This window comes from Jaculus jaculus, chromosome 6, assembly GCF_020740685.1.
Source record: "Jaculus jaculus isolate mJacJac1 chromosome 6, mJacJac1.mat.Y.cur, whole genome shotgun sequence".
NCBI lineage: Eukaryota > Metazoa > Chordata > Mammalia > Rodentia > Dipodidae > Jaculus > Jaculus jaculus.
In genome coordinates, this window is record NC_059107.1 from 2,849,325 (window position 1) to 2,864,455 (window position 15,131).

The 15,131-nt window shown below is 41.3% G+C and overlaps 1 protein-coding gene and 1 non-coding gene across 2 annotated transcripts in view; both read right to left on the reverse strand.

Moving 5' to 3' along the window:
- Positions 1–1,466: 1,466 nt before the first annotated feature.
- On the reverse strand, positions 1,467–1,600 carry LOC123461942. The gene has a single exon (XR_006637987.1). It is a non-coding gene; the product is annotated as a small nucleolar RNA SNORA21 (small nucleolar RNA).
- A 9,541-nt stretch (positions 1,601–11,141) lies between these two features.
- Meikin (meiotic kinetochore factor) overlaps positions 11,142–15,131 on the reverse strand; it is a 60,521-nt gene continuing 56,531 nt past the window's right edge. The window contains exon 12 of the mRNA XM_045151633.1: positions 11,142–11,293. Coding sequence (XP_045007568.1) covers positions 11,142–11,293 — 152 coding nt within the window. The remainder of the gene's footprint in view (positions 11,294–15,131) is intronic.

Below are 15,131 nucleotides of genomic sequence, written 5' to 3' on the forward strand. Positions count from 1 at the left end.
TATTCCCTCCCATAGAGTGGGCCTCCAGTCCAATTAGAGGGCAGTTGGTTTCCACCATGACAGATGTGCCTCTATTGCACCCATTGGCTCATTTGGCCTAGCTGGCCAAATATAAAGCTTGCAGTGTCCACTATTGAGTATCTTCACTGGTGATTTCTCTCTCTCCTATTAAACTGCATACAGAATGGCTTCTTCCAGCTTTCTGTCAGCTGGTCTACATGGAGGAGGTTATTGGCTCAGTTCCAGCAGGATTTCTCAGTGGCCTTGCAGCCCAAGTATGTGGAGTCTTCAGCAATAGGGTCTCACAATCTATTCCTGGTGGGAAACCAAGGGCCTTGGCAATGAAAATTACATTTCTTAAGATGAGAGATAAAATTCTGAAGCTTCTTACCTTTCACTGTGTCACTCTCTTATCTGGAATCAAATATTTCTTCTTTTTTTTATTTTAAAATTTTTATTTATTTATTTATTTGAGAGCAACAGACACAGAGAGAAAGACAGATAGAGGGAGAGAGAGAGAATGGGCGCGCCAGGGCTTCCAGCCTCTGCAAACGAACTCCAGATGCATGCACCCCCTTGTGCATCTGGCTAACGTGGGACCTGGGGAACCGAGCCTAGAACCGGGGTCCTTAGGCTTCACAGGCAAGTGCTTAACCGCTAAGCCATCTCTCCAGCCCTGGAATCAAATATTTCTTGTGACCCCAAGAAAGTTTGTCTCAAAGTCCTCTATTCTCAGACTTGAACTTACAACTAAATTTAAAAAATAATAAATGGCTGGGCGTTGTGGCACATGCCTTTAATCCCTTTTTGGGAGGTGGAGTTAGAAGGATCACTGTTAAGTTCAAGGCCATCCTGAGACTACCTACATAGTGAATTCCAGGTCAGCCTGGGCAAGAGCAAGACCCGAGCTCAAAAATAATAATAAATGAAGTAAGCAGGCAGTGCCCAACCTGCTTCCCTCACAGTGTACTCAAGAAAGCTGTTTTCCTCCTAAGTAAATAAAATAGCTTCAGCGTCATGCCACAAAGCCCCTCCGCTTCCACCTCTCCTCAAATGGTCTGCTTCAATCTCTTCACGCTTCAACTTCCTCTTTTTTAAAGACATCCAGACCAGCTGATCCCAACAGCTGACTGAACTAGCCAGCTGAAGCCAGCCACAGCCCACTGAAGAGGGAACCAGCTTCACAACTCGCCCCAAAAGGTAACTGGGCTGATTTACATAGGGGCTGTACATACGGTACATCTGGGTAGATGGGGTTGAATGGGAGGTGTAATAGTATTTCCCGTATCAGGGCAGCTTGTTTAAAAAATAAAGGGGGGGTCTATTTCATTAATTTCTTCCCTAATCTTTATTGTGTCTACCCATCTACTGATTTCTGGTTTGCCTTATCCTTCTTTCTCCTAGGCCTTAAGGTAAAGGATTAAGTTGTTTACTTGAGACTTTTCTAATTTTTTTTTCCCCCTTTACCTTGTCATATCACCGATTGAAGTAAACAGCACATGCTGCCACTTCACCCAAAAGCGGTGTTTTCACTCTGTCCCTTCTTGACGGCTCAATGGGTCATCAGTAAAAAGGCCCACTGAGTACTTTTAAAAGGGAGCGACTTTTCTAATTTCTTTCTTTTTTTGGTTTTGAGGTAGGCTGTCACTCTAGCCCAGGCTGACCTGGAATTCACTATGTAGTCTCAGGGTGGCTTTGAACTCACAGTGATCCTCCTACCTCTGCCTCCCAAGTGTTGGGATTAAAGGCGTGCACCACCACACCTGACTAAATTTTGCATTTTTAGTGGATGCACAGCAGCTACTTTCTCATTGCTTGGGCAAATGACCTAACCAGAAGCAACTTAGGGAAAGAAAGAATTTATTTCAGCTTACAGTTCTAGAGGTTGGAGTCCATCAAGGTGTGGAAAGTACAGCAGAAGTGGGGAATCTGTGTCACATTGTCACATCCGCAGCGAGGAAAGCAGACCTGCTCACCCAGCGCTCTCCTGTTTCCACAGTCCAGGAACCCTACCCGCAGAATGTGCGACTCACAGTTACCTTGGGCCTTCCCACCCCCATTAAAACTATAAACTACCTTCATTATGTCCCAAAGGTTTTGGTATGTTGTGTTCTCATTATCATTTGAGTTGATGAATTTTTTGATTTACTTCTAGATTTTTCTTTTCAAAGTAGGCTCTCGTAGCCCAGGATGACCTGGATTCACTCTAGTCTCAGGGTGGCCTTGAACTCACAGCAATCCTCCTACCTCTGCTTCCCAAGTGCTGGGATTGAAGGCATGAGTCACCATGCCAGGCTCCTTCTAGATTTCTTTCTTTCTTTCTTTCTTTTGTGTGGCAGGGGGTAGGGGGGGTGGGGGGTAGGGGGAGGTGGGGGGGCGATGCTGAGGTAGGGTTTTGCTCTATCCCAGGCTGACCTGGAATTCACTAGGCCTATTTGCTTGAAATGATGTTTCCATCCTTCCACCCTAAGATAGTGTCCATCTTTTATGGAGGTGAATTTCTTGGAGGCAATAAATAGAAAAATCTTGCCTTTTAACTCAGTCTGCAAGCCTGTCTTTTGGTTGAGGCACTGAGGCCATTGATATTACAAGTTGTTATTGAAAGGTGTGCATTTATTCTTGCCATTCTTTTTGTTTTGTAGTGCTTCCTGTTTTTCCTTTACTCTCTTGTATTAACTATTGTTTGGATATGTTGTTTTTTTTCCCTATTTTCTCATGTGTGTGCTTTTCTTTCTCTTCCGCATGAAGATTCCCTTCAAGTATTTTCTGTAGAACTGGTTTAGTGGTCATATGTTTCTTAGCCTGTTTTTGTTGTGGAATGTCCTTATTTCTCTGTCAGTTTGGATGGATAGCTTTGCAGAATAAAGTATGACAGTTGTTATCTTTCAGAACTTGGAATACATCATTCCAAGCCCTTCTGGCTTTTAGAGTTTATGTTGAGTAATCTGCTGTGATCCTGACAGACTTGCCTTTGTATGTGACTTAATTTTCTGTTTTCAATATATTTTCTTTAGTTTGTGTGTTTAGTAGTTTAATTATGATATGATGGTGAGAAATTCTTTCCTGATTTTGTCTCTTTGATGTTCTAAAGGCTTCCTGTATCTGTATTGGCTTCTCTTTCCCTATTTGGGGGAAATTTTCTTCTATGATTTTGTTGAAAATACATACTATGCCTTTGGAGTAAAATTTTTCTCCTACTATACCCTTAAGTGTTATGTTTATAATGTCCTGAATGTCTTAAAATCCCATCTTTGCCTTCCTATTAGTTTATCTTTCTTTTTGTTGGCCTGTATTAGCTCTGCCATGTCGTCTTCTAGTTTAGATAGTCTTTCCTCTCCTTGACCCATTCTACTGGTGAGACTTTCTACAGAGTTTTCTATTTGACTTCTATTTGACTGTTTTGTATTTCTAGTATTTCTGATTGGTATTTTTTCATTATTTATATTTCCTACTCATGTCTTATATTGACCTCTTTATTCCATTAAGTCGGTTTCCTGTGTTCTTTTGGGATTCCTTCAGGAGTTGGTTTTCTCCTTTGATTCCTTTAATTTCTCCTTTGATTTCTTTGAGCAGATATATAATCATTTTTTAAAATTCTTTTTCAGGCATTTAATTTAAATAAGTCTCATTGGAGGTCATTTCTGATGTATTTATAATTTTTGGTGGAATTGTATTGTCTTGACTTTTTGTGTTTCTTGTATTATAATGTAGAGATTTTTGCATCTTGAGTTAATTTGATGCTTGGGTTTTCTAATTATCTGCAGTATTCTTAGATGTGTAAATCTGATGTTATATATTTTCCAGGTGGGAGTTTAAGGTGCCAGGTGGGGCTCTTATATTACTCCCAGAGGAACAGCAGACCTTAGGGATACAGTTTGCCTGCTGTGCAAGTATTCTAGTAGGCTGGGTAGAGCAAATTACTGGCAAAATTCTAAAATTCAACTAAGCAATATACACATTTGATCAAACCAGCATGCAGTATTTATGTAACAGTGGGGATTAAAAGAAACAGATAATCTTATAAAGTCAAATCCCGATGGGTGTGTGTTGCCCCACACCCTTAATCCTCTCAACTGGGAGGCTCAGATTTCTGGTCTGAAATGGGTTCCAGGTCATCCTTGGGTGGAATGAGAGACCCTGTCCCCAGTAATTACAGAAGAAAATGACAAAGGCCCTATAAATCAGGAAACATCAAAGACAATAATAGTCAACACCAAAATACAGCTTTTTTGAGGAGGTAAAGCTGACCAGGAATATATCAATCATGCAATTGGGTGTGATGGTGCACGCCTTTAATCCCAGCACTCGGGAGGCAGAGTTAGGGGGATCGCTGTGAGTTCGAGGCCACCCTGAGACTACTTACTGAATTCCAGGTCAGCCTGAGCTACAGTGAGACCCTACCTCAAAAAACCAAAAAAAAAAAAAAAAGATTATAGAACAAAGTGTTTTAAAATACATATAGTCAATAAATATTTTAAAAAATATTTAACATCTTTAGCTATCAAGGAAATGCAAATTTGAACTATTCAAAGATTCCATCTCACTCTTACCAGAATGGCTACCAAGAAATCACATGATAACAACTACTGGTGAAGTTGTGGGGAAAGAGCTACCCTTATTCATTGTTGGTAGAATTTAAACTGATATAACCATTCTGGAAATCACTGTGGAGGTTCCTGAGACAGCTAAAAATAAATCCACCATATGACTCAGTTATGCTACTCTTGGGAATATACCTTAAGGTCTCTATACTTTACTATAAAGATACTTGTTCTTCCATGTTTATTGCTTTTTTCACAATTGGTAGGAAATGGAATCAACCTACTAGTCCATCCACTGATAGATACTTAAAGTTTCATATACATGCATGTGTGTGTGAGAAGTAAAGAAAGTCAAGAAGCCAGGTGTGGTGGTGTGCACCTTTAACCCCAGCACTAAGGAGGAAGTTTAATCAAAAGTAAAGATATTATGAATATGCCATAAGAAATTTACTTCTGTTAGTTAAGTAAAAACATATAATTTTAAAAAATGTTTTATTTTTATTTATTTGAGAGAGAGAAAGAGACAGAGAGAGGGAGAGAGAGAAAGAGACAGAGAGAGGGAGAGAGAGGGAGAGAGAGATAATGGGCACACCAGGGCCTCCAGCCACTGCAAACGAACTCCAGACGCATGTGCCCCATTGTGCATCTGGCTCACGTGGGTCCTGGGGAATCAAACCTGGGTCCTTTGGCTTTGCAGGCAAGCACCTTAACTGCTAAGCCATCTCTCCAGCCCCATATATAGTTTTACAAAGAGAGTCTGAGCAAAATACCCTGTGGAGGTGGATAATACTGCACCCAGAAGCCATAGATTGTTACAAAAAAAAAAAAAAAATCCCAGTGCTACTGAGAGTTTCCTGGCAATGAGTTATCAATCAAGGAGGATCCTGAGCCTCCCAAAACAATACAGAGTATTGCCAAGGCTCTTGGTTGCCCACCAGAACTATATGTTAAGGCCTTACTGCTGCAAACACCACACTTTTCAGTTGCAGGACACTGAGAAATCAAGGTAAGAGCTGAGCTGGAAGGATCCTCCCTGCTGACTAGCTGTCAGTGCTCGAATGTGCTATGCAGATGGCTGGGAGAATAGAAGCCATCTTAACCATCGGTGGACAGCCAGGCAAGCTGTTCCCAATAGTGGCATGTCTATTGTGGGGGCAACCCACTGCTCTGTAATTGGATTTGAAGGCCACTCTCTTCATGCCTCATAACGGAAAACCTTGTCAAAAGACTATGACTGGGAAGGCCACAAGCCCTAGTGGGGTAAAGGTCATGTGATTAAATGAATCTATTATTCCCACCCAACTGCCCTCTAAATGTTTATGTTTATGCCCATATATTAATGCTGCTCTCATTTTTGGTTAGAGAAACTTCTAGGTGGTGACTGGCTGGGTGTGGTGGCACACGCCTTTAATCCCAGCACTCAGGAGGCTGAGGTAGAAGGATTGCTGTAAATTCCAGGACAGCCTGGATGGGCTACTGAGTGAATACCAGGTCAGCCTGAGACCCTACCTGGTGGGGGAGCAGACAGAGAAAGGGAGGAGGAAGAGGAAGAGGGAAGAAAAGGATAAACGGAAAAAGGAGATGAGGGGCACTTTGGTGACTTTTGAGTCTCCCCAGTGGTCACCACCTTTTGATCTCTCTTTGTTTGTTTGTTTAAAAATTTTATTTATTGGGCTGGAGAGATGGCATAGTACTTAAGCGCTTGCCTGTGAATCCCCAGGACCCACGTTAGCCAGATGCACAGGGGATGCACGTGTCTGGAGTTCATTTGCAGTGGCTGGAGGCCCTGGCATGCCCATTTTCTCTCTCTCTCTCACTCTAAAATAAATAAAAATGAACAAAAAAATTAAAAAAAAGATTTTATTTATTTATTTGTTTGCTTATTTATTAGAGTCACAGAGAGGGAGAGAGATAGAGAGAAAAAGGGAACACTTCTCTTGATAACCTCATCTACCCATGGCTTTAGTTTTGGCACCATTGTAACCCCGAATGAAGCTGTAACCTCAACTGTTCATCTACTTTTAGGTTTAGTTGTGAGACCTGATTTCATTTTTAATAATTTTTAAAAATCTGTGTGTATGCAGCTGGAGAGCAAGCTCAGCAGTTAAAGGTGTTTGCTTGCTAAGCCTGATGGCTCAGGTTTGATTCCTCAGCATCCATGTAAAACCAGATGCACAAAGTGACACATGTATGTCTGTAGTGACAAAAGGCCCATGTGCATTCATTTCTCCCTCTCTTTGATTCCATTTCTGCTTGTGAAACCACAAGAGTTGCTGGTTTACTTGCACAATGATTTAAATGCAAGACTACACTTTGTTGTAGCCTCCATCATTAGCAGTCTATCCTACAGATGAAACCAGAGTCAGAATTAACTTGATCAGTTGGCTTAAGGCCTTGTGGTGGTTTGATTCAGGCGTCCCCCATAAACTTAGGTGTTCTGAACACTAGGTTCCCAGCTGATGGAGATTTGAGAATTAACTCCTTGTGGAGGCAGTGTATTGTTGAGGGCGGGCTTATGGGTGTTATAGCCAGTTTCCCCTTGCCAGCGTTTGGCACATTCTCCTGCTGCTATTGTCCACCTATGTTGGCCACGGGGTGATGTTCACTCTCTGCTCATGCCATCATTTTCCCTGCTATCATGGAGCTTTCCCTTGAGCCTATAAGCCAAAATAAACCTCTTTTTCCCACAAGCTGCTCTTTGTTGGATGATTTCTACCAGCAATGCGAACCTGACTGCAACAGGCCTTGTCAAGTTATTTATAAAAAGTACCATCATAGGGCTGGGGAAATGGATTAACAGTTAAGGCACTTGCTTGCAGAGCCTAAGGACCCAGGTTCAAATGTGAAGTACCCACATAAGCCAGATGCACAGGTGGTTCATGCCTCTGGAGTTCTTTGCAGTGGCTACAGGCCCTGGTGTGCTCATTCCTCTCCCTCTCTCTTTCCCTCCCTCAAATAAATAAATACATAAAATATCATCATAGGCTCCTGTTGTTTAAAAATAAATACTACACTAGATTACTTAACTTCACATTAATTCATAGATTGCATGTTTCTTCTTGATACTGAAGAGATTTCAAACTTTGATTCTTTTTTTTTTTTTCGAGGTAGGGTCTCACTCTGGCCCAGGCTGGAATTAACTATGTAGTCTCAGGGTGGCCTCAAACTCACGGTGATCCTCCTACCTCTGCTTCCTGAGTGCTGGGATTAAAAGCGTGTGCCATATTTATTTTTTTGAGACAGGATTTCACTCACTTCAGACTGGCTTTGTACTTCTGACCCTCCTGCCTCCACCTCTGGAGTGCTGGGATACAGTCATGTACCACCACTCCCCGGCTGATTCTCTCTTACTTTAATGAGTAATTATATCCAAAACATCAGGTTTAAAAATCTCACCAAGTTATACAACTGTCCTCTGGTTATTGACAATAGGAATGCTGCTTTGTTAGGATAGGTACTGTCCAAAAGTCACAAGGAATGTTATCAAAACAATAATAAATAATAATAGTCATACAAAAAATATTGAAGTGTTTTAGAATGTGGTAATACATTAAATACTGAGTGTATGACTGTGTACATATATATTTCCTGCTTCAGCAAATCTTAAGGGTAGGGTTTCTTTCAGTCAGACCTGAAATTAGGTCTCTCACTCATGTGGTTTCAATTAAGTTCTGTTAAAAATAGCTTGTAATATAATCATTGTCATTTTTAGTACTTCAATACCTCTACTACTTTCAATCCATACAAAGGACAAAAACAATAAAAGGAAGCTACAAAGTACCCTGATGCTGGCTTTTTTCAAACACTTAAAAGCATCTATTTTAGTGCATAGTCCCCCAATACCAGCTAATTGGCTCTTAGTTTAAAGTAACAAATACGTGTATTTATGAGGCATATGGAAAAATGTTCTTTTTCTGAACTGATTAAAAGCAAATAACAAAAGGCCAGGTGTGGTAGCACACACCTTTATTCCCAGAACTCGGGAGGTAGAGGTAGGAGGATTGTTGTGAGTTTGAGGCCACCTTGAGACTACATAATGAACTCTGGGTCAGCCTGAGCTACAGTGAAACCCTACCTTGAAAAACCAGAAGCAAAACAAAACAACAACAATCAAAAGCACAAATGACAAAAACATCAATAGAATTTCCACATATTTATCACAAACAATTGGAGAATTGTGAGTTTTTAATTTCATATAATTTCAGGCAGACATTCCTGTATGGACTTTTGACTTCACATTGTGATCTTTAAAGCAGTGAAAATTTAGCCACAGCTGTCATGTCCTGTCACGTGTCTTCGTTATAATATCTGGAGAGAACACAACAATAGATCACTTCATACCAAACAAGTGTCTAAAACAGTTGTTAACGAACAGTCCTTGAGGCTGAGAGCTTCTGCTGCCTAGGTCATTCTCCTGTTTTTCCTGACAACACTTGGGGCAGTACTTTTTTGCGATGTCATGAGGTCTAAATAACATTCTAGAGAAAGCCCAACACACACACTCCTTTAGGCCTCTGACTGTAGCAATGTAACTTGGAGGACCTGACCCAGCTATGTCCTCATCCTTGTTCTGCCAGGCAGACTGCTCACATTCTCTCACCACTCCTTTGCAACCCTTTACTCCTTGCTGTGGCTGAATCCAAACCCTTCCTAACTGCAGCATTGCTGGACCTTTCCCCCACGTCTTAAGACCAGTAGATCCGGTATGGAGACAGCTTTACCTATTGCCACAGTCAGTTTCACGATGGGACATCTTATCCCCTAGCCTAATCAGCCTATGCCAATGGTTATGAAATTTTGTTGCACTTTAGAATTACTTGAGATTTAAGAAACATCCCAAAAGCCACGCAATTCTTCATGCCAGTTACAATCTTTGGTGAGGTGCTCACATATCAGACAAAGGGAAAACATGAGGTGCAGCTAAGCTTGTGGGCCGGAGGTCTGTGTCTTTGCTACTCAAAGCTGGGTGCAAGTGTAGGCTTAGTAACGTTATCAGGAATAGTAGAAATGTAGCCTCTGGAGTAGCATTCTAGGTTTACTGCATCAAAGCTTCCATTTTCACACAAACTTCAAGTAGTTCGCAGGTGTGTTACAGTTGGAGGAGGCTAACTTTACTGCTCTCTCCTCCTCCTTGGGGTATCCACTAACCCCGGTCCCTGCCTCCTCCACACACCAGCTTCGGTGCAACTTCTCACGGGGTAGCCAGCCCAGCAACTACCTAGCCTTCCCTTCCCTTCACCTTTGCCGCCTTCATGTGCACATCCAGGGCCATGGCCTTCATTTTCCCAGTCATCATTTATAATGCCTTACTTATGATATAGGACATTACTAGAGACCTGGGAATCAATGCCTAATCACCCAGCAACTAACTGCATCTCTTACATGACATCCAGACTCAATAAATGCTTCCAAATTAAGCGAGTCAAATTACAGAATTTCATCTTTTCATTCAATAGCTACATGAAAACAAAATAACAGGCTTAAAAGGTCTTTATGATGTCAGACTATGTTGATTTTGTTTGACCAAAGGCGCTGAACTGTATTTATACCAGGACATTGTGTATGTGTTGAAGACTATATATAATGACCTGGCCGATTATTCTTCATGTGGGATGACATAATCAGATGTATCTATCAAATGTAACAAGCATTAGATATATTTTAGACTTTTTCTAATTTAACAAAAATGAAGACTGAGATGTAGACTAGACTTGAGGAACTAATCCAACATAAAAAGCAATTATTGTACACTGAGTGATGCTTTGGTGGTGCTGAGATTGAGCTGGGGGTCTCACACATACTAGGAAAGTGCTCTACCATTGAGTTATATCCCAAAGCATCTGATTAAGTCATATATATCAGATACTTTACACGCGTTACCTCTAATCCTCAAAACAATTCTTTGAGGTTGGAACTATCATTTTACCAATCTTATAGACAACATACTAAAATTCATGGAGTTTCAGGAATTTGAATTTAGGAATGTTCTGTTTTTATTTATTGTATTTATTTGAGAGTGGGGGGTCATATAGAGAGAATGGGCATGCCAGGGCCTTTAGTTGCTGTAAACAAACTCCAGACACATGTGCTACCTTGTGCATCTGAGAATGCTGTATTATTCAGTGATTTCTGTTAGCACATCTAAAATACTTAGAATTGTTTCCACCTTATTTGGTCTGTGTAATATTTTTGCCTGTTATCATTATCTAAGATCCTAAGATGATTCTCTCTCTCTCTCTCTCTCTCTCTCTCTCTCTCTCTCTCTCTCTCTCTCTCTCTGTGTGTGTGTGTGTGTGTGTATTGAATAGTTATAGGTTACAAGTGTCCCCTCCTGGGTTCCTACAGTGCCTGGTTCTAAATTCTGATTTGGCCAATAATTAGCTAAGTGAACTTGGGCAATCACTTAGTGAAGTTATTCTTTTATTTGAAATGAGCACATTAGAGATTATATGGTTTTCAAACTGTAGTGCTTATGATAACCACTTTAGGAGTTCAACTTAGTTCAACTTTCTTTGCCTTTTCTTTAGCATTTGTAATTTATTAGGTCTGCATTTACTTTGGTAGAGGTGGTCAGATGACTACACACTGAGAAATGTAGAACTAGAAGTATTCTATGGGCTCTTTGATGTAGCAGTTACCATTTTCGGAAACACTGCTTCTAGAACGTGTCTTGTGGTTCACTTTCCCTAAGTTTTTTCTGTAGTCAGCAAAGGGCTGGCAGTTAACGAGCAGGCAGCGCAGTGAACAGGGTCCTAGACCATCACAGTGAACGTCATGCTGTGGCCCTGATTAGATTACTGCCAAACTAGCTAAAACTTTAAATGCCAGTACTAAGAATAGGCTGTTACATATTTAAAATAACATGATCACAAGTTAGCTTGGTGCTTTGCTATTTTTACTGAAGGAAAGGCAAAGAGACAAGTAGCCAGAGGTTGAAGGGTAATCACTTAGGTCAAGAGGCTGTCAGGGTCAGAGCCTAGAAAGAAGCCAGGAGATGGCAGCATTAACTCAACATTCATGTACAAGTCATGCATTTAAACTCTCAACAGTGATTTGTTGCATACTTAAACCCAAAATTTGACAATATTTGATATCATAAACTAAAACAACAGATTAAAAAAGATCAAATTAGCTGGGTGTGGTGGTGCACACCTTTAATCCCAGCATTTGGGAGGCAGAGGTAGGAGGATTGCTGTGAGTTTGAGGCCACCCTGAGACTACATAGTGAATTCAGGTCAGCTTGGGCTAGAGTGAGACCCTACCTCAAAAAAACAAAAACAAAAACAAAAAAAATCAAATTAAGAGTTTTTCTATTTTCAACTTTTAAATTTTAATTAATTAATTAATTTATGAGACTGATAGAAAGAATGAGTATGAGCACATCAGAGTGTCTGTAAACCAACTCCAGATGTATGTGCTACTTTGTGTATCAGACTTATGTGGGTGCTGGCGAATTGAACCTGGTCTGGTAGGCTTTGCAAGCCAATGCCTTTAACCACTGAAATACTTCCCCACCCACACTTACTAACATATCAGATGTACACATAAAAGTAACACACTTATACACCTTGAAGGGTTTTCATGAAGACAACATATGCACATAACTGGCACCCAGATAATAATAATAGTAAACAGAATATGACCTGCTAATAACATCTTTCAGTTTATACCTTCACGTCAACAAGGGCATTCATCCATCCACTGTCATTCACAGTGGAGTTTGGTCTGCCTGGCTTGTGCTACATGCATATTGATAAAAGTAAATGTACTCTACTATGTCTAGTATCTTATGTGAAGTTTATTAGTATGATCCAACATGTAACAGTAGTATGTCACTTTATTTTGTTTGATCTTTACTAGAGAATGCAAATGAATATATTATACTTATTTACCTATTTTACTGGAAATGTGTTTGGCTAGTTTCCAATTTGGGGCTATAATAAACAGTGACTAGGGCTGGAGAGATGGCTTAGTGGTTAAGGCATTTGCCTGCAAAGTCAAAGGACCCAGGTTTGACTCCCCAGGACTCACGTTAGCCAGATGCCCAAGGGGACGCACGCGTCTGGAGTTTGTTTGCAGTGGCTGGAGGCCCAGGTGAGCCCATTCTCTCTCTCTCTCTTCCCCTCTTTCCCTGTCAAATAAATAAATAAAAATAAAATATTTAAAATAAATAAAAAATAAATAAATAAAATAAAATAAATAAACAGTGACTGTTTTAGTAGGTTCCTTTGTGTGTGTGTGTATGTGGTGTTCATACTTTTGTGTATGCACATTTATATGTGTGTGCACATGTACATACCAGTGCATTTGTACGTGTGTGTATGTGTGTGATGACCAGAGGTCAATATCACACCTTTCTCAACTACTCTCCACCTTATTTATTTATTTTAATATCTTATTTTTATTTGACAGAGAAAGTGGGAGAGAGAGAGAGAGAATGGGTGTGCCAGGGCCTCCAGCCACTGCATATGAACTCTAGATGTGTGCGCCCCCTTGTGTATCTGGCTAACATGGGTCTTGGGGAATCAAACCTGGGCCCTTTGGCTTTGCAGGCAAATGCCTTAATTGCTAAGCCATCCCTCTAGCCCTCCACCTTACTTTTTGAGATAGGGTCTGTCACCGAACCTGGAGCTCACTGATTCAGTTAAACTAGCTAGCCAGCAAGTCTCAAAGATCCTCTTGTCTCTACCTCCCCAGTGGTTGGATTACAGACACACACTGCCACACGTGGTTTTCACATGGGTGCTGGAGATCTGAAGTCAGGTCATCACACCTGCATGGCAAGCCCTGCACTGACTATGCCATCTCTCTAGCCCCCTAATATGTAGGTGTTTTTCTTTTCTTCAAGGTAGGGTCTTGTTCTAGCCCAGGCTGACCTGGAATTCATTATGTAATCTCAGGGTCGCCTCAAACTCACAGCAATCCACCTACCTCTACCTTCCAAGTGCTGGGATTAAAGGCGTGTGCCACCATGCCCAGCTTAATATGTGTTTTTGTTTTTCAAGGTAGGGTCTCACTCTAGCCGAGGCTGACCTGGAACTCAGGGTGGCCTCGAACTCACGGCAATACTCCTACCTCTGCCTCCCGAGTGCTGGGAGTAAAGGCGTGTGTGCCACGCCTGGCTAATATGTATTTTTAAATTTTTATTTATTTATTTGACAGAGAAAGGGAGAGAGAGAAAAAAAGAATGGGCATGCCAGGGCCTCCAATCACTGTAAATGAACTCCAGACGCGTGTTCCCCCTTGTGCATCTGGCTAATGTAGGTCCTGGGGAATCGAATGTGAGTCCTTTGGCTTTGCAGGCAAATGCCTTAACCACTAAGCAACCCCTTCAGCCCTAATATGTATTTTTGATGCACATATATACATATCAGTTCAGGGAATATCCCTAGAAGTCTCTAGGATGTCTTTTATCTCAGTGAACTATTAAGGGGTCTAGTGGTATAAGATACACCTTCTAAAGTGAAGAATGTAGAGTTGTGTCTTGCCTTGCTAAAACCAAAAAAGAGGCAGAATGTTTTGAGGGCCTTTATGGATTTTGGAATCAGTGCCTATCTCATTTGGGTATGCTTCTCCCATCCATTTACCAAATGACCTGAAAAGAGGCCCAGAAGAAAAGAAGGCTCCACAAGTCCAGGTTCTGTTATGAGATGCTCTCTCATAGTTTATGGTCCAGTAGATCCAGTGGTACTTGAAGTGTCAATGGGATACTGTCTGGAGCCTTTGACAGGCCCTCATAAGTGAATCACAGCATGTACTCTTACAGTTTGGGAGTAAAGGCCTACCATCCTCAGTGACAGACGAGATCCTGACTGAAGCCTCGGGTAGGCCCTTATAGGTGAATTACAGTGTGTACCTGTGGTGGTTTGACTGAGGCGTCCCCCATAAACTCAGGTGCTATTTTCCCAGCTGATGGAGATTTTGGGAATTAATGCTTTCTGGAGGCAGTGTATTGTTGGGGCAGGTTATGGGCATTATAGCCAGTTTCCCCTTGCCAGAGTTTAGCCCACTCTCCTATTGCATTGTCCACCTGATGTTGGTGAGGGGGTGATGTCCACTCTCTGCTTATGTCTTTGTTTTCCCTGCCATTGTGTAGCTTCCCCTTGAATCTGTAAGCCAAAATAAACCTTTTTTTTTCTTCTCACAAGCTGCTCATGGTAGGGTGATTTCTGCCAGCAATGCAAACCTGATTGTAACAGTACCTTTAAAATTTTAGAGTAAAACCTTACCGTCCTCAGTGGATAAATACTCAAATGCTGACAAATATCATTTGGCCTATTACTTGGCCTTTACACTGGGCCACCAAGTGACTACTATGTGACATCTGACCCACCAAGCCAATGAGTTGGTGTGAAGGTCAGGGCTTCATGATAGGGATAAAATTAGCATCAAGAACACACTGGAGGCACAGGTAAGCTGCATGAATATTCCTACAGCTGCCACTTGAGTCGCGCTATCTTTTCTTTCCTAGTCTGCACTTAAGATAACATGGAGAGCTCCCTATAGTTGGTTGACCATGGAAAAGAAAAATTTGGTTTGGTTTGCAGATTGTCCAGCATCTCTGGTACATCCTTGAAGGAAGATGGTAAA